The 27,625-nt window shown below is 37.8% G+C and overlaps 3 protein-coding genes across 3 annotated transcripts in view; 1 reads left to right on the forward strand and 2 right to left on the reverse strand.

The window, feature by feature from the left end:
• CENPK (centromere protein K) overlaps window positions 1-1,458 on the reverse strand; it is a 51,904-nt gene extending 50,446 nt beyond the window's left edge. The window contains exon 1 of the mRNA XM_048851907.2: window positions 652-1,458. Coding sequence (XP_048707864.1) covers window positions 652-714 — 63 coding nt within the window. The 5' untranslated portion in view covers window positions 715-1,458. The remainder of the gene's footprint in view (window positions 1-651) is intronic.
• PPWD1 (peptidylprolyl isomerase domain and WD repeat containing 1) lies at window positions 15-18,322 on the forward strand. Its single transcript, XM_048851892.2, has 11 exons — window positions 15-357; window positions 3,855-3,957; window positions 4,759-4,859; window positions 5,661-5,781; window positions 7,735-8,182; window positions 8,840-9,030; window positions 9,681-9,870; window positions 11,929-12,110; window positions 14,332-14,413; window positions 16,555-16,737; window positions 17,971-18,322. The coding sequence occupies exons 1-11, from the start codon at window positions 30-32 to the stop codon at window positions 18,112-18,114; spliced, it is 2,073 nt and encodes a 690-aa protein (XP_048707849.1). The 5' UTR covers window positions 15-29; the 3' UTR covers window positions 18,115-18,322.
• Window positions 18,323-24,254: 5,932 nt separating this feature from the next.
• Window positions 24,255-27,625, reverse strand: part of TRIM23 (tripartite motif containing 23) — a 28,795-nt gene continuing 25,424 nt past the window's right edge. Inside the window, exons 8-11 of the mRNA XM_048851898.2 lie at window positions 27,400-27,529; window positions 27,209-27,319; window positions 24,839-24,963; window positions 24,255-24,471 (exon numbers count right to left, since the gene is read on the reverse strand). Of these exons, the coding sequence (XP_048707855.1) occupies window positions 24,292-24,471; window positions 24,839-24,963; window positions 27,209-27,319; window positions 27,400-27,529 (546 nt within the window). The 3' untranslated portion in view covers window positions 24,255-24,291. The remainder of the gene's footprint in view (window positions 24,472-24,838; window positions 24,964-27,208; window positions 27,320-27,399; window positions 27,530-27,625) is intronic.

Here is a 27,625-nt window from a genome sequence, read left to right on the forward strand (position 1 = left end):
CCTAAGGGTGGGGGAAACAGCCCGTTACCATGGCGAGCTCCGGCCCCCTCCAGTCCTCACGGCGACCTGAGCGGGTTCCGACGCGCGTCTCAATCTGCGCGCGCTCCACGCTCACTGGTTGTGTCCGGCTGACGGCGAGAGGCGCTGCCGCCCTCACTTTCGGGCGCCCGAGCGGGGGGTGTCGCAGGAGCGTGACGCACACTAACATGGCCTCCGCCGACTCGGAGCGCAAGAGGAGGAAGCTCGAGGAGGCAGCGGCGGGCGCCGTAGCCGGGGATGGAGACGAGGAACCGGAGGAAGAGGAGCGCTGGGTCGGGCCCCTCCCGGGGGAGGCTGCGCAGGCCAAAAAGAGGAGAGGTAACGCGGGGAGCTGCGCCCTGGTCCGGGCTACGGGGGAGCGGGGCGGTCCGGGCTGGGAGTCTGGGCGGGCGCTAGGACACGGGCTGTGGCGGGGCGCTCCGGTCGGGAACGGTGCTGGAGTGCGGTGCCGGGACCATGGTAAACGCGTCCGAAACACTCGCACGGCGGGCATGTCTGCGGGAACAGTCAAAACTGCCCCCAACGTCTCTGTGATCCAGCCTCGTGTGCGATCCCATGTGCCATAAAGAGTAGCTCTTCCTCCTTCTCCTCCTGAAAAGTAACAAAAATTACCTTTGTTTTGTTGTTATGAAAGGTGATCAGGAAAATGTTGCGCCCCAACTGGTGAATGTTCATGCCAGTGCTGTAAAGTCTGTTGTCTTACGTGTGGAATTGCTAAGAGCAGTACATGGATATGCGTTTTGTCAAAGAGTGGTTCCTCCTTCATTAATGCAACAAAGGCAAATATTTAAGATGCTGCATTCTTTGACTTGTTTTGAAGATTGCACTGCACAAGAACTTGAAATTTTTCCGTGTTCTAAATCTCACATGCTTCTCTTGGCCTTCAGAAAGAGGATTATAGGAACAGATGCTTCAAGATGTCACTCTGTGTCTTTGATTGTGCAAACAGGCACAATCTTAACTTTACTACCACCTGCTATTCACTGCTATTCACGGTATGGAAGTTAAGCATGTGCACTGAGACCTACTGTTTGAAATGCTTTCACTTATGAAGATTAATTACTACTCCACACAAAAGGAAAAACTTAGCTTCACTACAAGGAAGATCACATTTTATTGTAAGGCTAGGGTAAAGCAACAGACATACTTCTTGGAGAACACCTGCATGAACAGATTCTTTACAAAGCTTAAAATGTCAGAAATAGACAACTACTGGCAATCAGCTGCTTGTTGTTTTGTTGCTACAATTTTAACAGAGTTGCCTGATTGACATCTCCATCATGGATTCTACCATAATACAAACATGGGATTGACTCGTCATCTGCACAGGCCTACTAAATTAAATAGCAATGGGTGCAGTAGCCTCCAGCTAGACAAATAGCTGCAGTTGTGATTTAAGGAGTTGGAGCAGAAAGAATCTGATTCTTTTTGCAGTCTGTTAATAAATCTTAAATAGTGACATGCAAATGATGAAGCTGATTTAGTTGCTTAATGACAACCACTAAAAATGGAAGGAGAAAGATGATAAAAAAAATAAAGGAACTTTCAAGATATGTACTTGCCCTACTCCATAATTGTGTGATATTGTTGTCACATTTTTCTCTCCTTTCCGTTTAGTCTGTTTATGAATCGCACATTTTTGTCATGTCAAATTTAGATAGCAAACTGTTCAGGACAGTTATTATGTTGTTACAACTTTTGTGAGGTACCTAACATGTTTTTGAGTGCTGAAAGGTAGCAGTAATTACATCTGTCCTGTCAATAAACACATTTCTTATTGGTCAGATACTGTCATCTTGTAACAGAAGATTGAAGATTTATTTGTTTTATGAGTTCTTTCATGAGTGTAGTTATAGGCCACCTTTTCTGATATTTTTGCTGTGCTGTCCCTAGATTGGGAAGTGGTATCATTCAGTTTGCTACAGTCATGGGCATTGTTATCCTCTGTTTGGTATGTTAATTGAAAACAAAGTCCACTTAGATAGGTATCGGAAGTTACCGCTTCTTATGGTGCGATATATCATATCTGATCAGCTATTCTGATATCATGTCTGACAGTTGCCAGTCCCAGATGCTTCAGAGGGAACTACAAGTGGAATAATTTGCTCATAAAGAAGTTGCTTCCTAGACCCCTCCTTTTAAATACTGGCATACGCCCTGAGGCTTAATGATTTATTCTCCTTCTAAACATTGTTTTTCTTTTAATTCTTACCAGTATGTGACTGAATGTTCTTATCCATATAATGTCCAATCTATTTTGAGTCTTGCAAAGTTGTGTGTGTTCCAGAGAACAACACATTTGTCAGTTTTCTTAAAAATTTACTACCTTTTAATTTAATTGAACATATTCTTGTTTTACTTTCTTGAGAGGAAAAAATACATCTCAGAACCCCCTCTATTTCTGCTACATTCTTTTTTTTTAAATGGGGCAGTTAGAATTGAACACATTCATCCAGATGAGGCTATACTGTTGATTTATAGAATGGCATCATATTTACAGTATTTTTCCATCCCATTCCTTGTGCATCCCAAATTTTTGTTTGTTTTAACCTCTGCTGTACATTTAACGCAGGCCGCTTCATCCTTTGTTTATCTCTATAGGACTTTAACCTAGTCACAAGATTAAGTAAGAGGGACTTGCAGTGATCTTTGATCATAATGATGACCTTCGTCATCACTCCTACAGGCACGGTGATCAAAATAACAGAGTTGTAGCAGCGAGCCAAAGGAGCCTTATGCTCTCATTGCACTCCAATGCACTTCATTTTATCTGCATTGCAGTGCACTACTTGCCACCATTGTTTACATACTGCACAAAATTTGTAGTTGCCTTACTTCCCCTTTGTTCAAATGAGCTTAAAATGTAAATACTACACTTTTAACATTCACCTCTTGGCTTCTGTCTTTACCAAGTTTGGGTCATCAGACAGGGAAAGGTGCACTGAGTTCTCTGGTAATATTGGTCACTGGCTGTGCTTTCACCCACCAGTGGAGAGGGTTTGCCAGGACACAGTTGTTGTCTGTGAGCAACTAGTTAAAGCCATAAGTAGAAGTTGAGCAAATCTTAGAGGACCAGTATTGTAAAATCATTTATAGATTGAATGCCACTGCTTTTATTGTAAAGTTCTACCTCTTAGGGTATAGTCATGGGACTTCAAATCTATGTCTAGCTAACATTATGAATATTTTTATGATGAATCTCAATCAGTGGGTCATGACTAATTATCACTCTTCTTAGAATAAATTATGACACCTCAGCCCGAGATGTATTGATTCTAAACACGTCCACAAAATTCTGAAAATTATAGTTATTCTCTAACGAAAGGATTTTTTCTAGATACTCTGTTTTCAAATCTTCTTTGTGAAAGGTTTCCTTTATATGAGAAATAATGTACTTTAAAGAAGCATTTGCATAAGGCCAATTTCTGACCTTGGATATTCAAGTTAACTTAATTGGGGTGGGACGGAGGGGAGGGAGACAATGCATGTAGGGACAGACTTTGGGCCTTTGGCATTAATATTGTGTTATCATTTCAGGAAACAGGTGTAATTGTTTAAAAGGGTGTGCTTATTTAAATATTAGTGAAATGAGAGATTAGATGCTTCTAGTACGCCAGCAGTTGGGAGATCCAGGTTCAAAAAATAGTGGTAGAAATCTCATTCATAATGTTAGCATGGTGCCCTGATATCTTACCTTTTTGACTAAAACTAACGCAGGTAAAGTAATATAAGTGTAAATAATAATAGCGAGCGGAAGATGGGATGTAATATTTATTAAAAGGAAATAATGTCTGCTTTTCTCTTATTTTGTTCAGTCCTTGAATTTGAACATGTCTACCTTGAAAATCTTCCGAGTGCTTCAATGTACGAACGCAGTTACATGCACAGAGATGTCATCACACATGTAGTGTGTACTAAGTGAGTCTTTTGTTTTAACGGTGTCTTGCAGTCCCAAAACTTTTATGTGCATATGATAGGAAGTCTTTTTTTCTTTTTAATAGAAATGTTCCTAATGGAACTTGATGATTTTGGAGGTGGGATTTTAAATTCTTCAGAGCTAATTCAAATAGATTTTGTTTGGTTAAAGAGAGACACATTTTAAATCTAGTCAATTTAAAAGTAGTACTGTGTAACCCCTTGCTTAGTTTTGTGGATTTAAAATCCCATTTTCCTATTCTTAAATTACTTTTTCTCATCCCTATTTCTATGTGAAATGACTACACAAGCAGGAGAGGCTCTACATCAAATGCAGTCATATGCATAAAGTAAACAACTGCAGAGACAGAAAAAATATCTAACCTCTTTTAATTGCATGTTACTTCTAACAATATTAGGATGAAAAAAATAAGACTAAAGTGTGTTGTTTAAGTTGATGTAGTCTCTTTACAAATCAAGTCACAGAGTGTGGGAAGGTAATATCTTGCTTTTTAATGATTAATACTGAGATCGAACTGCTACTGCACACTTTGGCAGACTCAAGATTGTTTACAATAAGATATAAAGAATATTGTACTAATATGTAAGGTCTTGATACTAGCCATTACCCACTAATTGCAAATACATGTTGTACTTTTCTGAGTGAGGAAAAAGGAAAAAATGCATATCCATCTCAATAGTTATGTTGTACAGGTAAATTCATCTTGTGCACCATTATTGATTCTTCCCTTCCACCCTCAAGTTTTTAACATTCTATTTCAATTGATACGTTTATCACTGCAGGACAGATTTTATCATAACTGCCAGCCATGATGGACATGTCAAATTCTGGAAGAAAGTAGAAGAAGGGATTGAATTTGTTAAACATTTTCGTAGCCATTTAGGTAAGAAATCATATTGTATTTGATCTGTTTTTATTAGAACACAATTTTTCTTCAACTCTACTATCTATGTTCTATATTTCCAATATCTAGTAGTAGTTAAATATGTGTTTCATCAGGTGTTCTCCAAAGCTGGAGAATCTGGTCCTAGTCCATTATGCAGTAGGATTCTGAGGGCTTAGGACTTACTGTGGAAATAAACTTTAATGTTCGTTAGGTGTATTGTTTATAGGATTCTTATCAATTTATTTTATGATTTTCTATGCTTCATTTTTAGAACTTGATGATACTGATTGTTCATGATAACAGTAAAACTTGTAAATTGCTATTTTTAATATACCAATCAACTTTAAAAAAAACATATTATTTAGAGTCCTTCTAAAAGTTTAATTGCTGCCATTGACTTCAACAAGTATGTTAATACATACAAAATTTTATCCTTTCTGAGCTAAAAAACCAGCACATTATTTTCTTAAGTGGGATCAGTGGGATCATCATTATTAAAAAAATAAGCAATTTTATGTTGGGTCACTAATTCTCTGTACAGTGGCTAACTACTCGAAGACAATGCAGATGTGAACTGTGCAATGTAGAACTCTTTATTAATTATTATTATTTATTATTATTCTGTACTACAGCTTTAAAATACAGATACTATATACAACAGTTGCAGGCTCTAAAATGTTGTTCTAAGATAGTTGGATTCCCCCCTCCTTTGAAGTGGTGAATACTCTTCATGCTTTGTTTTGAAAGTTGTATCTGTCTTTTCCATGTTTTAATATTATATTGGGTTTATTGTAACAGGGGTCATTGAGAGTATTGCAGTTAGTTCAGAAGGGGCATTATTCTGTTCTGTTGGGGATGACAAAGCAATGAAGGTGTTTGATGTAGTAAACTTTGATATGATCAACATGCTGAAACTCGGGTAAGTCATGTCATTCTGTAAAAACATTTTTGGTGATTGTAAGTGTTTTGAGTACTTTGAATAAGAGTGAATTAAACCAAATTCTGTTCGATCATTTTAAGTTTAAAAAAAAAAATTCCAATCAGCCTTAATTTAACTAAGTTAAGGGAGTGTGTGCTATTAGGAAATGTGCCCAGCAGCTTAGAGATTTCCTGATATATGTAGAATTGTAATATATGTGGCTTTAATCTCCTGCTGTAAAAAGTGTGCAACAAAATTTTCATATTTTTCAGTATGACATGCACCCGAGGATATGTGTCATGTAGCATATGACAAGATATATGATGGTAGTCATATCTCATGATAAGAGAGAAAAACAAGAGTTTTATTGCCCACTGAAAGTTTTTGTCAGGTCTTCAGTATTTCTCATTCTGAAAGTATCATATGTACATAGGCATTTTGTACCACACCTATTTTACTGAGATATCTGAAATTAACAGTGTTCCTATTGGGGCTGATAGTTTTATTTATTTGTTTTAATCCTATTCTCAGTTTACTTTACCCTTTCTGCTTACTTTAATATTTAACAGTGCACTCACAACCAGTTTTTAAATCAACCCAGTTAGGGTCAGAGCTACTGTTTTTAACTGGAGAGCTGATTACAGTCTCTGTACTGCCATTGTGACAGCTGTTCTCGTTTTCTGCCTCTTAACCAGTTTTTACTCCATGACAGAACTTTGCTTTTCATGCCACAACTGCTTAATTTCCTTAATAGCTTCTTTTTTGAGGATCTTTACCAACATTATTTTGCAAGTCCAAAATAATTTTGTCTACCAATTCTTAAGGATTTGCTAGTTGAGTTGTCAAAGAATTCTAAATAGCATAGTTTTTCCCCAGAGGCTGTACTGGTCCTTTATATTATATAATGTTGGGTTTTGTTTTTCATAATTCTAGCTTTAGTATTGTTTCAACTAGCTTAATTGGTACTGAAATAAGGCTCATTGGTCTATGATTCCCAGGATATCTGTTAGCACCCTTTTTAAAGATAAGCATAACATTGGCTATTCTCCAATCCTCTGGTTCATTTTAATTATGGAGTTACATATCTTTTTTTGGCAGCTAAACCATTTCATTTTAAATTCCTTCAGAATTCTTGATTAATATAATTTGGTCCTAGTGATTTATTGCAATTTATTATCTATTGATCTTTTTATTAATCAATTTGTAATACAGTCCTGGTGATTTATTGCAGGACCCCATCCTGCTTCTGTTGAATTTGATGGCAAAACTGCATTTGTCTTCAGTTGCACCAAAATCTGACTTTAAATGATCAATTTGAGGATAGAGAAGAAATGCCATTGTCATGAAAGTTTAGCAGTAATAGATCTCTACACCAGATATTGTAGTGGATCACACCTCTATTTTCCCCACCCACCTTCTATACACTAACTTCCTGTCACCACTGCTTTGTGAAGCATTGTGGAAGAGCAGAGATTGGGTAACTGGACAGAGATTGGGTAACTAGCACATTCCTTTGGTAACACACCACTGAATTTTCATAGACCACATATTATCAAAGCTTAATAAATAACAATTCTTCCCCAAAATTAACTCTGCCATTTGATTTCAAATTGATACTCCTCAACTTTTTGAAGTCATCTGGACTAACTTGCTACGTATGTCCTGGACTATCAAATTATTGATCTCTTTCTCTGTAATATCGAAAATAATACTGAACAGAAATCTAGCCCTTAGACGAATGTGTAGCCAAGTGTTATCTGCAGTATTGTTATAGCCATTTTGATCCCAGAATATTAGACACACAAGGTGGGTGAGGTAATATTTTTTATAGGACTAATAAAAGACATTATGTCACCCACCTTGTCTGTTTAGCAAATTGTTATGCATATCTATCGAGGTAAATCAAGCCCTGCTTATTTTGTTTTTGTTTTTTTCCTCTACTTTCTATTCTAGCTACTACCCTGGCCAGTGTGAATGGATATACTGCCCTGGAGATGCCATATCTTCTGTTGCATCCTCTGAGAAGAGCACAGGAAAGATATTCATATATGATGGTCGAGGAAATAACCAGCCACTTCATGTTTTTGATAAACTCCATACATTCCCTCTTACTCAGATAGGGCTGAACCCCACCTACAAAGTAGTAGTGTCTTCTGACAAGTCTGGCATGATTGAATATTGGACTGGGCCTCCTCATGAATATAAATTCCCCAAAAATGTGAACTGGGAGTATAAAACAGACACCGATTTATATGAATTTGCTAAATGTAAAGCTTACCCATCCAGTATATGTTTCTCACCTGATGGCAAGAAAATGGCCACTATTGGTTCCGATAGAAAAGTTAGAATTTTCAGGTTCTTGACTGGGAAGCTTATGAGAGTCTTTGATGAATCCCTGAGTGTGAGTTCAATTTTGCTTTTATATTCTGACTTCTATTCTTTTTTTTTTTTTTTTTTGTATATTAATTTACTCACCAGTACCTTTATCTACTTTATCACCAGTTTCTATAAAGATGGATTTTATTACTTACCTTATCTTACAAAGGAGTTTTTTTTCTATATTAGCATCTTTTAATCTTATACTTCTATGGTCTCTAACTTCTGTATGTTAATCTGTGCTGAATATACTTTGAAATTTAATTAGTGTTTTTCATTTAGGAAATTTTGTAATTTTTGTGCATCTAGACTGCCCATTTGCTAGAAAGCATTTGAAAAAATGTCTGCTTTAATCAAAATTGAGAAAAATGTAAGGGAAAAAATAATCTTTTTAAAGATTGCTTTGTTAGAGCAAACATACTTTTTTTTCTTTGCCCAGGGTCTTGGATTCTAACTACAGATTGTGTTTTGATAGAAGAAAAATAATTCTGCTTGTGTATATTTCAGTTCCTGCTTTAGCTAAAGGAAATATTTGAATGATTCACTTGAATATTTATTTAAGCTTGTGAGTAGTTGAGTAATTCTACTGAAGTGAAAGTTAAGTGTGTGTTTCAATGCTTTGCTAGATCACAGCATTATTGTGCATTCATACAACTGGTGACTGATTGTCTTGTTTCTGTAGATGTTTACTGAGCTGCAACAGATGAGACAACAGCTGCCAGACATGGAGTTTGGCCGACGTATGGCTGTTGAGCGTGAGTTGGAGAAGGTGGATGCAGTCAGGTTAATTAACATAATTTTTGATGAAACTGGACACTTCGTGCTCTATGGAACAATGCTGGGTATTAAGGTCATAAATGTAGAAACTAACCGGTAAGTCTTATTCCAACCTACATATAATGGTTCTTCTCGAAAAGACTCATTTCAGCCAATTTTTTAATATTCTTGTTCCATTTAAAATTTTGTATGTTAATAGATCTTTCTATTTCTTCGGGGGGCTGTTGGTTTAAATTAGGCTGAAAATAAACTTTTTATACCAAATATTGAATTTTATGGCTTAAAAATTGGTAAAATGAGAGAAGATATGCATAAAAATCCTTGGAATAAGTATTTTGCACAGACAGTCCATTTCTGGCTAATAGTGAATACAATCAGATACACTAATGGAAAGTTAATGACCGTTTTGTATATAATTCTGCACGGTAGAATAAATGAGGATCAATGGGTTTGAGATTTTTAGGGTAGGGAAGGCTGAGCAGTAAGTTTTTTTGTAGCAGTTTTGAAAAGGGAAAGCATTGTAAATAAGCCTGTAATAACATTCCCTCCTGCCCTCTCCCTCTCTCTCTGTATATAGATACACAAATAAATATATATTTGATAAGATGAGGTGCAGTGTTTCTTGAATTCTGCTGAGTCTGTTTATGACTGGAGGGGAGAGACTGTATGACATGAAAGTTTAACAGTAGTCCTACTTTCCTTTTTTCTTTTTTTTTTTTTTGGTTTTTAAACACCATGTACTATAGGTGTGTTCGTATCTTAGGCAAACAGGAAAATATCAGGGTGATGCAACTGGCTTTGTTCCAAGGCGTAGCAAAGAAACATCGTGCTGCAACCACTATAGAGATGAAAGCATCTGAAAACCCTGTTCTCCAGAATATCCAGGCAGATCCAACAATAGTCTGCACATCTTTCAAAAAGAACAGGTTTTACATGGTTTGTATGATTTCTGTTAGACTAATGCAGGATAGAAATTATTCAGTTTTGTGTGTTTGTTTTTTAAACCTCTTCTCCCAGACTTTTTAATGCTTTTTGACTTGAAGAATTTTGGTAGTGACACAACTTTCCCAGAGAGGTCTCCTTAAATTACAACAATATTTCAGAATTTTTAGCTTGGATTTATCTGAGAGTTGCTTTATGATCCTTCAGTTTTTACTGAGTACAGCCCCCCAACCTGAAGCAAATACTCACCAGCAACCACACACCACACAACAGAACCACTAACCCAGGAACCTATCCTTGCAACAAAGCCTGTTGCCAACTGCGTCCACATATCTATTCAGGGGACACCATCATAGGGCCTGATCACATCAGCCACAATATCAGAGGCTCGTTCACCTGCACATTTACCAATGTGATATATGCTATCATGTGCCAGCAATGCCCCTCTGCCATGTACATTGGCCACACTGGACAGTCTCTACATAAAAGAATAATGGACACAAATCAGATGTCAAGAATTATAACATTCAAAAACCAGTTGGAGAACACTTCAATCTCTCTGGTCACTCGCTTACAGACCTAAAAGTGGCAATACTTCAACAAAAAAAAACTTCAAAAACGGATTCCAACGAGAGACTGCTGAATTGGAATTAATTTGCAAACTGGATACAATTAACTTCGGCTTGAATAGAGACTGGGAGTGGATGGGTCATTACACAAAGTAAAACTATTTCCCCATGTCCCCCCCCCCCCCCCCCCACCCCCCTGTTCCTCAGACATTCTTGTCAACTCCTGGAAATGGCCCACCTTGATTATCACTACAAAAGATTCCCCCCGCCCCCTCGCTCTCCTGCTGGTAATAGGTCACCTTAAGTGATCACTCTGGTTACAGTGTGTAGGTAACACCCATTGTTTCATGTTCTCTATTTATATAAATCTGCCCACTGTATTTTCCACTACATGTATCTGATGAAGTGAGCTGTAGCTCACGAAAGCTTATCCTCAAATAAATTTGTTAGTCTCTAAGGTGCCACAAGTACTCCTTTTTTTTTTTCAGTAAATTGTGAATCTTTATATCTTAGTAAAGTTTTAGTTCCTGTGTTTGGCAGTTAGGATTTCTTTTGAAGCTATATTTATATATAACTATGTAATTATTCTATAGTGCCTGGGAACCCCAGAGAAGGATCAGGGCTCATGCATGCAAAGCACCGTATAGAAAAGTAACAGACATTTGTTGCAGAAGCCTGACTGTCACTTGCTTAACTAGTACTTGTGCTTAACTTGATTGTTACCATACAGCACCAAGTGTGCATACTCTAAACTATCAGAAGGCAATTACAGAACTGAACACACAACTTTCAAAAGTACAGGCCAGGAAGAAAAGTTTGACAGATCTGGGATCTTTGTATTTATCAAACATACTGAAAATATACAGTGTATTTCAGTGACTGTAATTGCCACCTGAAACTTTATAATGTATACAGTTGGTGCTGTATGCTGACACTCCTCTACTGTTTGACCTTTATTGTGTGTTTTCTCTGACTAGTTTTGTCTTCTGCCTTTTGAGGACTAGTCTAGGGATCATATTGCTGTGGTTGGAAACAGCTCTCTGAATTAATCAATATCTTTCTATAGTATTATATTAGAATGAAGACCGAATAAGAGTACTTACTGTACCCGTGTAATTAAATCAAGAGATTTCCAACTCTGCCTGATCCTAGCACAAGGAGCATTGCCTGAGCATGAGTGTACTTTACCTGTACACATTTTACATTCTTCCCTTTTAAATAAAACAATGTTAAAGGCAGGTGAGAGGTCTAGGGGAGAGAGATCACAAAAGACTACTTGGATTTCCAAATATCTGTACTGGAAATTGTGACCCTTTAATATGCAGGTGGAAGGACTGTCAGAGTCTTTATTTCACACATACTGAAATGCAGGAAGATAGACTTTTTTTATCTGATCTTTCTGACTGATTTTTAGCTGGAAAGCTTTGTATGGTATCTAAATAAGAAAAAATAAAGGTAGCAACCTTTGTCTTTTGTTCTTCAGTTTACTAAACGTGAACCAGAAGATACAAAGAGTGCAGATTCTGACAGAGATGTATTTAATGAGAAACCATCTAAGGAAGAGGTCATGGCAGCCACTCAAGCTGAAGGCCCCAAAAGAGTTTCTGATAGTGCCATTATCCACACAAGCATGGGAGATATTCATGTCAAGCTTTTCCCTGTTGAGTATGTATTTGATACCTTTTTAAAAATAGTTTTGCTTTTATTGTTCCTTTCTTTGAGGCTGTTCGTTGTCGGTTACCAGGGCAGGGGGACTGCTTATAATTTGATTTCCCCTGCTCCCCATCCAAGGACCTCTTATTACATATTATTGCTTGCATATTTGCTTAATTAATTACATAAATCAAGCTGCTGGGATGTTAGCAAGGACAGTGGGGCAAAAAATAGCTTAAAGCAGCAACAAGGGCAGTGGTTCTCAACATTTTTTTGTTGTTGTTGAAGTATTCCTTCGAAACTGTAAATCCCCCCCATGTCTGCTTATATCATGTCTATGTTGTCAAATCTCATCTACTATTTTTCCTTATCTTCTTTTCCTTTCTTCTGTGTTCTTGTTTTACTTTTCATTTTCTGATTTATGGATTTGCTCTTTTTACCTTGTTTTGTTCTTTCTCTGATTCTCCCACAGATGCTAGTGTGATACAGCACTGTTTTGTGCAAGTTATGTGTTACCATAGAGATAGCAGAGCTGTGCTATTTCATGCAGTCTAGGGGAAAGGAGAATAGAACATGTGGGTGGCAGCAGCAGATCTGGCAACAGTTTTCTAAACCAGAGGGATGATGCATCCTGCAACTCCAAAAGGAATTGCTTTATGCATAAATTTTGTGCCATTGCAAATCTGAAACCTCTCATGAGAGCTACTTCTCCGTCAAAATTGTATCCTACAATGGAAAAAGTTTCATGTGCAACTGTGCATGAACTTTATGCCATTTATGTTCGACTGCTGGCACGCAGCTGAGAGGTTCTGTGTACAACTGTTGATGGATAAAATCTTCTCTGTTCACATCTGTACTTCTGTACCCCAACGTCTGCTTCTTCTCAACTTTCCAAGCGCACTTAAGCATTAAAAATCCCTACGAAATTTAATATACAAAACCTTTTTGTTGTGATGCACTTAGGGTTTGTTGTATGTGTAGCAACCCTGACAGTTTCACGAACGCATGGACATGAAAAGTAAAACCACTTAACAGCACATACTCTCTGCTCCTCCACCCATGGACACATACGTGCCTTACCGTTATCACAACTGTCATACACCACAGTGCACCACAGCCTTCACTCTGCCCTCTAATAATGCGAGCCTTCCATCACTTCTTTCACCAACCCACCCTATCCCTATACAACGCACGACTATATCAAACGTCCACAACTAACAGTACTAGGAGTATGTAGTTTTGTAAAAGGATTTGTTGAAGTGGACAGAGTTAAGGTTTGGAATGCATGGTTTGTCATATGTAGAGCATTTGTGATAAATGGTATTTTGTGTGCCTCTGGGTGGATAAGCTGGGTATGTAGGGCTTAGTGGCATAACTTTTCATTTTCATGTTTTTATGGTTCTGAGTCAGGTATGTTTGTATGTGTAAAGCAACCCTAACTGCTTTACAACAAAGTTTTTGTGTAGATTAAGTGTAAAGTTATTACATTGTTCTGTAACTCTGGTAACAATTTTGTCTGTGTCAAATTCAAGCCATGATGGTGAAAGGTTCTTTGCTAATTATTATTACTGCTAATAGAATAGTAATGTGCCATCTAGTCCCTCTGTAATCCAAACAGTATTTGTATGTTGACAATCAGCAGTTTCAGTTTTAAAGAAGGGGTAACTGTGTGGCTCTGTGCTGATCTAGAAGTTTCTTTTAGCACTAAAGCACTTAATCCTCAAATTCCTTACTTCCATTAGATGGTATTGAACACATCACTTGGTATACTCATTCATACTGCAGGCTATGGTTTGATAGAATTACCTTGGTAAAGGGATGTTAATTTATTGTTCTGCTTGTGAGTTGCATACTACTGCTGTTGTGAATGTTGGTTTCACTTTATACTTAATACTTTGTAATTTTATCTACAGTATGTAAGTGGAACTATGGGGAGGAAATACTGTCTGGTGGTTAGGGCACTAGGACTTGGGAGAACTGGCTTTTTTTTATGGCTCTGCTGTTGACCAGCTGTGTGACCCTGGGCAAGTCATTGCACCCATCTATGCTTCCTGCTTTTTGTCTGTTACCTGTTAAGCTTATACATTCTTTGGGGGCAGGGTCTGTCTTATATGGTTTTTTTTGTGTGTAGTGCCCAGTACAATGGGTCCCCGATCTCAGGCGGAGCCCTTAGGGCACTACTGCAATACAAAAAATTATTTAGTCTTGCCTTAAATTTGTTATGCAACTGCAGGTGCCCCAAAACAGTGGAGAATTTCTGTGTACACAGCAGGAATGGTTACTACAATGGGCACACATTTCACCGTATTATCAAGGTAATTTATAAAAGACTAATGCTTTTCCTGTTGGGTTGTATGACACAAAATACAGAGCAAAAGACATTTGTGCCAGTTCTGTCTGAGTTCGTCATTTGTATTGCTTTTTTTTGTTATATTTAAGCATGGTGAATTATTATATTTAAATCAGTTAAATTGTCTTTTTTGGAATTGTTTCATAGAGCCTTTACAGGGAACTTAGATTTTGAAGAATGTTATGGTTTAGTAAGGTTATGGTTCATTTTAAAAGTAGTAGTCTTGTTGGTAAACTGCAGAGCAAACCTGAAAACTGAGATGTTGAGTTTAGCGCAGATTATAGTAGAACCTGAGTTACGAACTGATCAGTTAACCACACACCTCATTTGGTATCGGAAGCACGCCATCAGGCAGCAGCAGACCACAAAAAAAAAAAAAGCAAAAACAGTACAGCACGGTGTTAAACAGAAACTGCTAAAAAAGTAAAGCGAAAGCAGCATTTTTCTTCTGCATAGTAAAGTTTCAAACCTGTATTAAGTCAATGTTCAGTTGTAAACTTTTGAAAGAACCACCATGGCGTTTTGTTCAGAGTTACAAACAACCTCCATTTCCAAGGTGTTTGTAACTCTGAGGTTCCACCTTACTGTACTGAATGTCCTTGCTATCCAGGACAAAAAAAACAAACGAACAAGCAAACAAACCCTCTGCAAAGTCTTGATTGTGCTTAGTTCACTGAAGATATCGCAGAGGGCATCACTATGCGACATCAGTATAAGTAAGTTGCAATGAGACTGGTATTTGTGATGACACATTCTGAGATCTTCTGTGAACTAGAATGTACCAAGAAGATTTTGTAAGAGAAACTTTGTTTTTCTTGATCCTGATCTTTTCCCTATTCGAAATCACTTGGGCTGCATCGCTTTTCCTGCAAGTACAGAAGCTCAGACTTGTCCATGGAGGCTCCAAGGTTACCCATCCATTTTTCTTGTAAAGGATGAAATATTTTTAGGGATCATTCCCTGAATCTGACCACCCCAGACCTTCTCCCCTTCATTTCTGGCATGGTGGAGTTGGCCCCAAAGAGCAAACTGAGGGCTAAGAGGAGTTTTGACTATGAGGAAGCACTCTCGGAAGTCACAAAACGGAAGCTCTGCCACAATTGCTCCCAGAACTCAAATCCTTGCTGTAGCTGGAGAATAGGTTCAGAGTCTAGACAGCTTGTTAGCACAAGCTGAGAGTCTGGACAGCACTGTGTCGTCCCCCCACCACCTGAGACCCTTTGCAAGGGCAGGTTAGACCTCTTTGCCATTTGAAATACAGCAGGGAAGTCTGTCTTCAACAATTGGGAGTTCTTTGAGGGAACATTCTAAACCTCTCTAGCCCTTGCCAGCTGTCAAGTAATAGTCCCTTAGCAAGGAGTCTGGCATTCTTGCTGACACTTCCTCCCCAGAAGAGGATCTGGGTATCCCTCTGGGATGTTCCCCTGTTTTTACTTTCCAGCTGTATTGGACAATGAGAAGCAAATTCTAGATCCCTCCACGCAGAAAAAGTGCCAGAAGACAACACGAGCTAGGGAGCGGGATTGATCTCTAGTTGGGAACAAAAACAAAAAAACCCCAACCAACCCTCCTTCCAAAGGGTAGAAGAAAAGCAAAGGAAAAAAAAAAAGTGGCCAGAGTGCGCAAGTGAAAAGCCAAGATGCATGCCAGATGGTCCTCCCTTTCCACTAGCTCTGGCATGGAACAGGCTGATATGACATCACTTAGAACTCAAAGCAGGCATGTAGGGGTTAGGTAGGTCTGTGCTTTCTGCAGGAATGGACAGCTTGTAAAGTTTTAAACTTCTGCTGTACGGGATAGAAAAATAAGTTGATAAAACGGAACACTTTTGCAGAAGGTAAAGAATTACAGGTACATAACCACTACAGGCTCATATGTTATCTTGCCAATAAGATACGTTAGAGGATCTTATTCTGATGATGAGCTGGCCATCACTTTAAAAGAAAAAATCATACTATTTGGGGCACTCTGGTTTTTATTCTAACACTTGCATATTTTACATAAAAGTCGGTCAGTTTTAAAAACAAATCTTGTCTTGAATTTCACAGCCTTGCAGATTTGGGTGTTCTACAGCAAAATGCAATGGTGTGTTTCATTCCTATCCAGGGTTTTATGATTCAAACTGGTGATCCAACTGGTACAGGAATGGGAGGTGAAAGCATCTGGGGAGGAGAATTTGAAGATGAGTTTCATTCAACTTTACGACATGACAGACCCTACACACTTAGTATGGCTAATGCAGGATCAAACACCAATGGTTCCCAGTTCTTCATAACAGTGGTACCAACTGTAAGTAATATTTAAAACCCAGTTTAAGATCTGATTTGAAGATCAACCATGATGGTACTATGTAAAGAAGCAGTTGTGCCAGTTCTGTAGTGAAAAAGGAGGATGCCATTGTGCAGCTAATTTTATGTAGGTAATGTGACAAAAGCACATCGCTTAAGTTTGACTGAAAAATGCCCTTTAGAAAGAGTGATTAAACTTGATTATGAAAGGCTTGAGAATTTGAGTAAAAGGCACATGTTACATTTTAAATCTTATTGTAGACTATGGAATTTTGTATTAACAGGAGTTATCTTCTGCTGTAATCTGAATTAAATTTTTGTTTATTAAATATCTCTCACTAAGACTGGCAAAACTTCTGCATGGGTTGTGAGGATTTAGCAGGTATGGATACTACTACTACCTGTGGCTTGTTGTATTCTGGCTTTGCACAGGGGTCAAGATTTGGCCCCAAAGTCTTTCCATTAATACTTTCATTTTTATGTGACTTAGTTCACTATATACTAGAATTAGGAAACTTTGGTATGAGTCTAAAACAAAACAAAACCCTTCAAAATGCTGTAGCCTATGGATGTTCTTAGAAGTAATCTGCATATGCACCATCATTTTGCTATTTTAGAGCCTTGCCCTTTTAGAGCTGTTTTAGGGGCACTTATAAATAATTTAATAGCTGAGGTTGAGGAAGCTGTAGTGGTTTGCAGGGAAATAGTATTAACATATGACCCACTTCCGAATTGCTCACAAATCTGAACTTTACCCATTTTCTCGTGGTGGTAGAAGAAGATGATTATATTGTCACAACTGAGTTTCAAGCACGTGAAAGCATTAGTTTTCATATATAGGTAGGCTGGAATGGAATTTATGCTAACATTCCATTTAGAAAGTTATTTTTTTCATTATTGAAGGTCTATGAATTAAAATGACTGCATAGCTAGCATTTTTGCCTTGCAAGGTATTTTATTAATGCTTAGGTATAAACTAATTTAAGAGATAACTAGCTTCAGAGTTGTTGAACAGTGTAACACACACTTTTATATGCTTTCACTGTATACTTGTTAGAACAATTAACCGTGAATACACTTTAAAGTGTAGTGCTTAAAATGTAATAACCTTGATCTACAATTGCATTCACTTATTCTAGCACTAAATCTCTTCCTGTCCTACTATTTAACCTACAGAATACTTTATATTTTAACAAAAGTTCTGTTTCCTCTGTTCGTTCCACCCCTTAAACAGCCTTGGCTGGATAACAAGCACAGTGTGTTTGGACGAGTAACTAAAGGAATGGAAGTTGTTCAGAGAATCTCAAATGTGAAAGTAAATCCCAAAACTGACAAACCATATGAAGATGTCAGCATCATTAATATCACTGTGAAGTAAAACAGAATTTGAAAAACCTACCTTAAAAATGTTGTGGGACCCAAAAGCAAACAACCTGAGCAGTGGACTTCACTTTCATAGTGCCCTGCTCTGAAAACCCCCAGGACTGCACAAACACCAACCCTTCTACCGATCATGTAGCTGAAATGCTACAAACTGTATTTTTAATAACTTTATATTTTAAAATAAAAGGTGACCATGTTTGTTACTTTTGTCTCTTGCATCTTTTCTATGTTAAATTAAATGTATTTGTACATTCAGTGTCTGAAGGGTACTAATTTTGGATAATCATGAGCATGTTAATCTAACTTTCCATTACTCTTGCTAATGTCTTCTTTACTAATGCATAAGATCCTGTTTAGGTTAACATGAGCTGCTTGACTTTGGGCTGTAATAGAGCACTAATTGCTAGCAGTAGACTTAAGGGACTAATAAACTTCTAGTTCCACCTAAAATTCTACACAAGTATTTCTTTCCACTAAAATACCAGTTTGATTGAGATCTCTTCACCATTAATTTTAACGAGGCTTGTTGCCATTTTAGGTGTTCTAGTAATGTGTCTCATTTAAATGAAGAGCCGATAACTGCTATTACCTTTACAGACTTCTAGTGAACTTGTGTCAAACCATGATCATATCACTAAATGCTCTCCTTACACAGTAATTTTAACTCTGTCAAAAACTATTTGTTGGGTTCATTTAATCCTAGGCCATAGCACAAGATTTAATTGGGTTAATATTCAGGGTAGTCTGTTCACAAAACCTCATGCAATATGCTGAAGCTTTTTTTTCCCCCCCTGTTCAACCGAAATCTCTTTTCACCCTAGATTAGCACATTTTTCCTCAGAGGATTTCAGGGGCTCTTTACAAGTGAGTGCTGCATGTAATGTGAACTTCCACTCCTTATGAAGGTTTGTACTTTCCCCATTTATTTTGGGTGGTTGAACTCTGCATGCCTATTAGGTTGCTTCTGTCATTACAGGTCTTTGGAATAATGTAATAAGAGTTGCTAAGAGGTTACACTTAAGAATGACTTTTGGGGAGAGTCAGGCAGAACATGGAATTACTGGTTATTAGATGTAGCTTAAAAAAAAACTTGCACCATAGAGATGCTTTTTTCAAAGATCTGATTTCTATAAATTCAGATAAAGAGTACAAGATTATAGCTGTAGGTAGCATATTGAATTAGGGTAATATCTGGCAAAGCAGATGCATTCAATAGTTGAACAGTTAATTTTGATATGTAGAGGTGAATGGAAAGGCTCTAGGCATTTCAGTACCCTGAAGCCTCATTAAGACACATTTCTGTACAAAAATGTAGAAGGCTGGGGCTAATCTACATGGATTACAAGTAAAGAGTGTTGGGGGTGTGGACAAAGTTTAAAAATCACCTTTTACAGTTCCACAATCCTTGGGCATGGTCCTCATTTCTTGGGTTAGAGCAGCCTGAACTCACCTCCAACTTCTGCCAGCAGCACCTAACCCCAAGAAGCTGAAGACTTCCATGGTGTAAGGTCATCCCACACACCCTTTTCCTTGCTATGCTGCCACCAGGTGGCTACATTGAGTAAGAGCCCCATACTGCTCTATGCATATACTATAGCTTCATCCTCTTTAGGATCCACCAGCATGGTGTAAAGCAGTCATACCACAGTATCTTCCCTCTGTTCTCTACAACATTGAATAGGTCTCATTTCTTCCAACTTCTACCTGAATACAAGGCTTATAGTGACATTCGTATTCCCAGAGTTAGGTTAATCTAAGTCCCCATTTTGGCTTACAATTGTCCCTTAATGTCATGCTGGCAACCAACACATTTTTGCCTACCTTCTCTTCCTCCTTCCCTGCCTAAAACAATGTCAAAAGGAAGTCCCTAGCTTAGACTAAATTCAATGCAACAAGACTAGTGTAGCAGAGAGGTAACAGCACACTGGATATAAACTCTCACTTTAATAGTCCTGCATTAATTCAAAAATAGATTTAATTATATTAGAAGAATGCTCAGTATTTATACAAAGAGGGTGGGGTTTTTTTAACTCTGCCTTTCTTTTCAATGAGAAAAGGTGAGGTTTTTTTTTATTGGACCAACTTCTGTTGGTGAGAGAGAGAAGCTTTTGAACAGAAGTTTGGTCCAGTGAAAGTTATTACTTCACCCCCTTTGTCTCTCTAATATCCTAGAACTGATGTGGCCACAATACTGTACACAACCTATTTTCATTGTCAGGGTGGTTTTTTTCCTGTATTAATATAATTGCAGTCTTGAAGTTGTCAGAGGAACCAGGAAGTTTTTTTCAAGCATCACCCACCTGGATTCAATCTCAGATTACAGGCACAGCAGCAGTATGCTAAAGCACTGCTCATCCCACAACATGCTATTCTCTCACTCAGGGAGTTACAATAGTGTCAATAATGAGAAATTCCTGGCACACAGGTAGGAATACAAATCCAGTATGGCAGCTGATTTCACTCAGTGATATCATTTGTGACTGAAGTCAGATGACAAATATGTACACGCATCTGGATAAAATACCACTTGAGTGTTCTTCTGAGTAGAGCTGCACTTCAAACTTGCCAAGTACATTTACCTCCATCAAGGTCTTCTAAGTGCTAAGATTTGTGCCTGATAGTCACAATAGCCCTAGCTGTAACATAGGGATAGTTGTTTTTTGCTAGTATTAAAAGTGAAGTCCCTGAGGCCTACTTTCTAAATACTGCTACCTTTCTTTTTTTGTATCAGTTTTTTGAAGGTAGGTATTAATCCAATCCTTGAGAATTTTGGATACTAATGTCAACATTTTCAGCATCATGAAATGGTCATCTTCAGATCATACCCTTTTCATTTTGAACAACTTCCAAATTCTAGCATTAGATTGACTATAGAAATACTCACACTCCTATTCTTAGATTAACCTGCAACAAGAGTGGCTTAAATGAAAGTACTCAAAAGAAGGATAGTACCCTAAACAAGAGGGTTAAAGTATTCTCTTTATTGGGAAAAAAAAGTTTTCAAGGCAATTCAGAAACTCCATCAGCTAAATCACTCTTCCATTACGTAAGAGCTGTTCCTTTGTGAAGTACTACCATACCCAACCCTGCTCCACTACCCCAGAACAAGAACTGTTGGTGAATATCTTCCTGCAGACGGAACCTCAGTCATCATTCAGTCCACAAGCAGAATTAGAAAAAGTTCAATTACATACAATGAAAGTTAAATACCAAGAAGTCAGGCATTACTGCTCAAATAGCTTAGCTATTGTTTACTATTTTGAAACAAGATTTAAAAACACTTTTCTTCACTCACTGCACATGTTATGTTTACTCAGTTTCAAAATTAAGCCAAAATCTAGACCTGACAGCTAAATGCTATAGTTAACTTTTTAAACAATTCAGGCTTTAGTCTTAGCCAGATAATTCTCTGCAATACTTGTAATTTGTTTTTTTTAATTTTAATAGAATGTGAGAAGCACATCCCAATCATAACCTGCATAAGTTAGTACACTAAAAACTGAATTAAAGTTCAAGACATTTAAAATTTACAATTGAAGCAGTTTATATATAGTATTAACTTATAACACAAATAAATTTAAGTTTACTTGATAACACCTGAAGAGTTCACAGACAAATGCAAGACCTATTTTCACAGTTACTTGAATCAGTCACATTAGTTTGCATTTAAAAAATACTTTTATGCAAGTATACTACATTTGCAGCAGAACTTTCTTTTGTTCTAAAAGTAAAAGATGAGTAAGTGAATTTTTCCCCAAACATACTCTTCTCTACAAGCCCTTCAAAGTATTGACTGGTTTTGCCGAGTGCTTTAAAATAACCAGAGAAAACAAAAGTAATAACAGCCAGTGGGAGAGCATGTACAATTGAACCCACTGAAGATGTAGAATGTACCAACTAAAATGACAAATTTCATATTAGATCTTCCAACCAATGCATGTTTTATTCATTAAAAATCTTCCAGCTAAAGTATATGTTCCTGAGGAACTTGTTAATATTTGAAAATAAAACTATGAAAAGGACAGTCAAAGAATTATAAAGGTCTGTGCTGGGTCTGCAATATAGGCTGAGCAGATAGTCAAAGGGGCAGAAAATATCTATTGTGCAAGAGATTGCAGGCTGAAAGGTGAACAATTTTCAGTTTGATTTGGGCAGCAAAAATTCTTCAGTCCATGTAAATTATGTACAATATTATCAGGTGTATTCTGAATGAGAACATAGCTTTCAAATGCAGTCTGAACTTAGTGTCTGTAAAATCCTTCTCTTAGCGTTCTAGTATGGGTGCAAGGATTTTTAAGATCACTTCTAAATGTGAAGACTAGCTTAATTTGTATCTACACCTTTGAAAACAATGACACTTGTCACTTGAGCTACAATTCAAATTGTTCAGTTTCAGCAAGCTTAATGTACATATAACACCATTAGCATGAAATGTAAAGAATGGAGGTGATTACAAACCAGTGTCATCAGGAGGAGGCAGTTACCACAGATGCTGCCTCCTGAAGTGCAAATGTATTAAAATAATTTGTTTATATATTCTTTGTTTTAACTACTGTATGTAGTGGGGAAAAATGCTACAAAATATGTACTAATACCATAGTATTCCTTCTGCATGGCCTCCTCACTTTCCAGGGGTTAGTTACAGAAGGGATCAGAGGAGTCACCAGGTGTACTCACCACACAGATTTATGGTGATCAGAACTGTGCACAGCAAAAGAGGAGACATCAATAAATTATTCCAATCTTCTCCCAATTTAAACAGAGATACAGCCCCAAGATTCTGTGACAGGTTTCAGAGTAACAGCCGTGTTAGTCTGTATTCTCAAAAAGAAAAAGGAGGACTTGTGGCACCTTAGAGACTAACCAATTTATTTGAGCATAAGCTTTCGTGAGCTACAGCTCACTTCATCGGATGCATACTGTGGAAACTGCAGAAGACATTATATACAGTTGTCTTCTGCAGTTTCCACGGTATGCATCCGATGACGTGAGCTGTAGCTCACGAAAACTTATGCTCAAATAAATTGGTTAGTCTCTAAGGTGCCACAAGTCCTCCTTTTCTTTTTAAGATTCTGTGAGTTTGTGAATGAATAATCTTTGAATACAGGCACTGGTGACAGTTCCAAGTATATAAAGAATCTGAATCAGACACTAAAAGTTTAGATCAGATTTTACCATCGGCTGTTCTAAGTAAGAGTTATTAAGTGTGCAGTGGTTTTACAGCAGGTTACTTAATATTTTAAGGCTGCTACCTCTTTCTGGAAGCATAACTCATGTAAAAATATATAGGTGGGCTGATATTTCAACTGCTTTCTTTAGGAAGTTCTTAGCTTAACTTGATTTAAGGATGAAGTTTAATCTCTAAAGACACAATGTCCTTGGGCATGCACAGGAACTCCCATCAATATATTTTGTATTATTAATGGAAAGCTGACATTTCAATATGTATAATTTTGCTTTGCTTTCATTTAACTGCATCTTTTATTACTAATGGTAGTCAATGCCAACACCCATTGAATCTGCAAGGTCCTAGGAAGACTACTACGTTCTTACCACTTTCTAGTCCTATCCACAACCCAAGGCATGCAATAAGGCTAATAAATAAATGACTGGGGAATAACTTTCCTTCTTGTAGTGTCTATATGGAGTTTTCAAAGCAAAATTTAAGCTAATGCTTTTTTAAATGTACTACAAGTGGCATCATGTGTTACCAAAGAGCATCTAGAGTTTTGGTTGCTTTCTAAATAGCTCAAGAGTTTTTTGTTTTGTTTTTTTGAAGTTGCTTTTTGGATAAGAATTTTATTGTAATAGTAAGTAACTTCTGTGCCCTTATGCTGAAATTTAGAAAATTTAGATACACGTTTTAGCAGAAAAACTTTGCTTAAATTGGAAGTAACAACCTAGTTTCAAAAACAAAAAAATAAAAATCTAGGCATCTTAGCAGCCAGCCCACCCTAATAGTCTGTTGCATTACCAAATTTTAAAAACTGTAGCAATTGCACCAAGTGTTTACTGCACCAATTCCCCAATCCTTGATAAGCAGGTGCCACGTACATTTTCTTCCATAACCAGAGCTCTAGATAAATCTCCACCTTCACAATGCAGACCTTGTTACAATATCCTAACCCGTACAAATAAGTGAATTACAAATTTAATTTGCAACTGTCATGAATTAAGCCACATCCAGTACACCTGCAGCCACCAGTTGCCTTGAAAGCCAGTCCAATCCTTCATATAGTCCCATGCCACTTTGAGCATCACAGCCCTGAATATACCAGCTACGGCCACAGCAGAGTTTATGGAGACTCAGCATTTCTGTGATTTCTTCTACTGAAAGAGCCCCCGCTACATCCTGCAAGAGAGCCAGGCATTATTTTAAATGCACACAGTAAATTTTCTAGAGATTTCACTTTCACTGATAAGAATATAGATTATCTAGAACGGTTAGAAAATCTCCCACATCATCTTAAAAACCTCAAACCAAATTAATCGTCTTAAGGCTGGACAGAAGGTTTTACTGGCCTTGTCACACATGCAGAAATAGCTATTGGATTCATTAAATCAGTGACTAGTCTCTTCTTAAATATTGTCACTAAATATTAAGGAAAAACATTAAACTTTATTCCTTCCCCATCCCCACATTTTAATTATGGCAGACTGTTCACAAAGTTTGTGTTAATTACAGTTTTAAAAAGGAATAGAAAAAAATTCACCAATACCTGCTTATTGGCAAAGATCAGCAGCAAGGCATCCCGCAATTCTTTCTCTGTTAATAACTTTGCAAGTTCACTGTGTGCTTCACTAACCCTGTCTCTGTGACTGCTATCGACAACAAATACCACCGCTATGAAAAAAATAGTGAAACATGTTTCGCACACTCTCAAAAGTCACTCAGACATAATACCCAAATGCACTGACTCCTCAACTCCACAAACTCCCGTTTATTTCCAACACAGAATCACCTACAATGCACAGATTGAGTGTCTCAGAATTGCACATTAACTCAAGCCTCAGTATTATTGAGATAGTGTACAGATAAACATACTTATTCGGAAAAAAAGTCTTCCCAAAAGCCAGCATCTTAGACCCTGTCTACAGAACGAAGTTGCAATGGTTTAACTTAAATCTGTTTTTAAACCCATTTAGTTTAAACTGACTCAAAGCCCTGTGTGGAGACTTGCTTCAGTTTAGCTTAAAGCAATTCCTAATCAATTTACACTAAATCAAAATAAGAGTGTCCACATGGCTTTGAACCAGTATAACTAAATCAGTTCAAAATCACATCTTTAGCTAAACCAGTGCAATTTTCTCATCTAGACAAGCCTTAAGGGCATGGCTACACTTGCAGATGTAGAGTGCTGTGAGTTAAACCAGTCCTCAGAAAGCGCTGCAGTGTGTTCACACTGTCAGCTTCAAGTGCACTGGCGTGGCCACATTAGCAGCTCTTGCAATGCCACAGAGAGCAGTGCATTGTGGTACCTATCCCAGCATGCAAGTGGCTGCAACGTGCTTTTCAAATGGTGGGGGGAATGGAGTGTGACAGGGAGTGTGTTGGGTATATGTGGGGGAGAGAGTGTGGGTTTTGGGGGGACTGAGAGCATGTCAGCATGCTCTCTTGTAAGTTCAGACCCCCCCCTCCCCCGGCCTCTCTCTCTCACGCACAGGAAGCAACATTCCACACTAATGGTTGCTTTGTCCCAGAGCAGATAAGTACGCCGGATGTCAGAAACGGAGTTTTAAAAGGGCATATCCGCATTCCTACAGCCAATTCCAAAACAATGACAAGAGTGTCCACTTGACTTAAGGGGATTATGGGACGTTTCTGGAGGCCGATCGCAGTAATGCAACACCTCATTCACACTGCCGCTGGGGCGTTTCAGACGAGGCGTGGCAAGAGTTATGCTTCTCGTGGAGGTGAATTACCAGGAGTGCTCCAGCTGCAGAGTCCCGGTGCTCTAAGTGCCTTGCCAATGTGGACGGGTTGCTTTAATGCACTCAACCTTGCAAGTGTAGCCAAACCCCGAGTTAAAGTTATGTACACTTGTGGGAGGATTTTACATGCCAAAGAGGCTGTAAGATGGCATGGATGAAGGGTTGGCATAGAGTCATTTACTATTAGGAACTCCTGGGGGTTGTAGACGGAAGATTAATGAGCTAAGGAGGCAGAACTGGAGAATAGAAATTCTCTGTGTAAATTTCAGTGCTTCCCAGCTTTTACAGTGGAAAAATAAAACAGTTATAGTAAAGAAGCAAATTAACTGTTGGTATTTTCAATTCTCACCCTAGCCCTGCCCCTCTTCTACTCTCATAGGAGAAAAGACCCTATGTTGGTGAGCTCTACATTCTGACTTTTGAGATGATGTTAATCTCTGAAAATTATTTTTTTAAAAGAAGACCTGATTTAGAATGTCTCAGAATTTTGCAAAGAAGGCTCTGAAGAATGTACCTAGAAGTTTGTTATCCTTGAAAGATTCAGGAATCTCAACCCCACTTTAAATGGAAAACAAACTTAGAGCACTTATGACACCCCCATAATTCAGTGCCCAAAAGTATAGTAGGCACTTTCATGCCAGTAACATTCAGAAGAATGTTTTACCATGTGGACAGCAAAGCTGTTCTGATACACTTGTTTTTATCTGTATTAATGTAACTAGGATTGGACATTGTGCTCCAATACTGGGTCAGAAGTTATGTCACTTTGTAGAGTTGATATTTTAATTTCAAATGTTATCCAACGTTTATAAATGTGAAGTGCTACTTGTCACCATGTGAACTTCTCGAATGCTGCATTTTTGTCCGCTGTCAGCTAAAACCAGCTAGGTTTTAGAGGTTCTAATTTTTGTTATGGCTCCATGAACTATGGAGCTGATGAATTTATGAAGAATGCAACTTTTCCAGCGACAAAGATCTACTGGTCCAAAATATTTTCTTAGGCCATGAATCTAGCACCCATACTTCACCTTACACAGAATTACTTATTTTATGTCAATTTTCTATGGTTAAATGATTTCTAGTCATATTCTTCTGGCACTAATGAATGCACAAACTACAAAACCAAACAAACAGTCTAAATATTTTAGCAATCCTACCTTGTGTATTGAGGTAATAATGCTTCCACAAAGGCCTCAACTTGTGCTTCCCTCCTACATCCCAAATAGTAAACTTCAGATTTTTATATTCTACAGTTTCAACATTAAAACCTAAAAGAGAAAAGTTCACTTTTTATACTCTTATTCCTAATAATGAATCCGTCAAATTTTTAAATCACTCAGTTACATACCTATTGTTGGAATAGGTTGCATGAACTCATCCTGCTTTAACTTAAACAAAATAGTTGTTTTGCCAGCTCCGTCTAATCCTAGGGTCACAACTCGAATCTCCATTTTTGGTCCAATATGTACCCTGTTGTCCTGGTGAAAAAAAAATATAAAAACACTGAAAACACGCTAAAAGATCCATCTTCACTGTCTTTATAGGAAACTTCAGGATCTCTGTGCCATGCAACA

The sequence above is a fragment of the Caretta caretta genome, chromosome 5, assembly GCF_965140235.1.
Source record: "Caretta caretta isolate rCarCar2 chromosome 5, rCarCar1.hap1, whole genome shotgun sequence".
NCBI classification, from domain to species: domain Eukaryota; kingdom Metazoa; phylum Chordata; order Testudines; family Cheloniidae; genus Caretta; species Caretta caretta.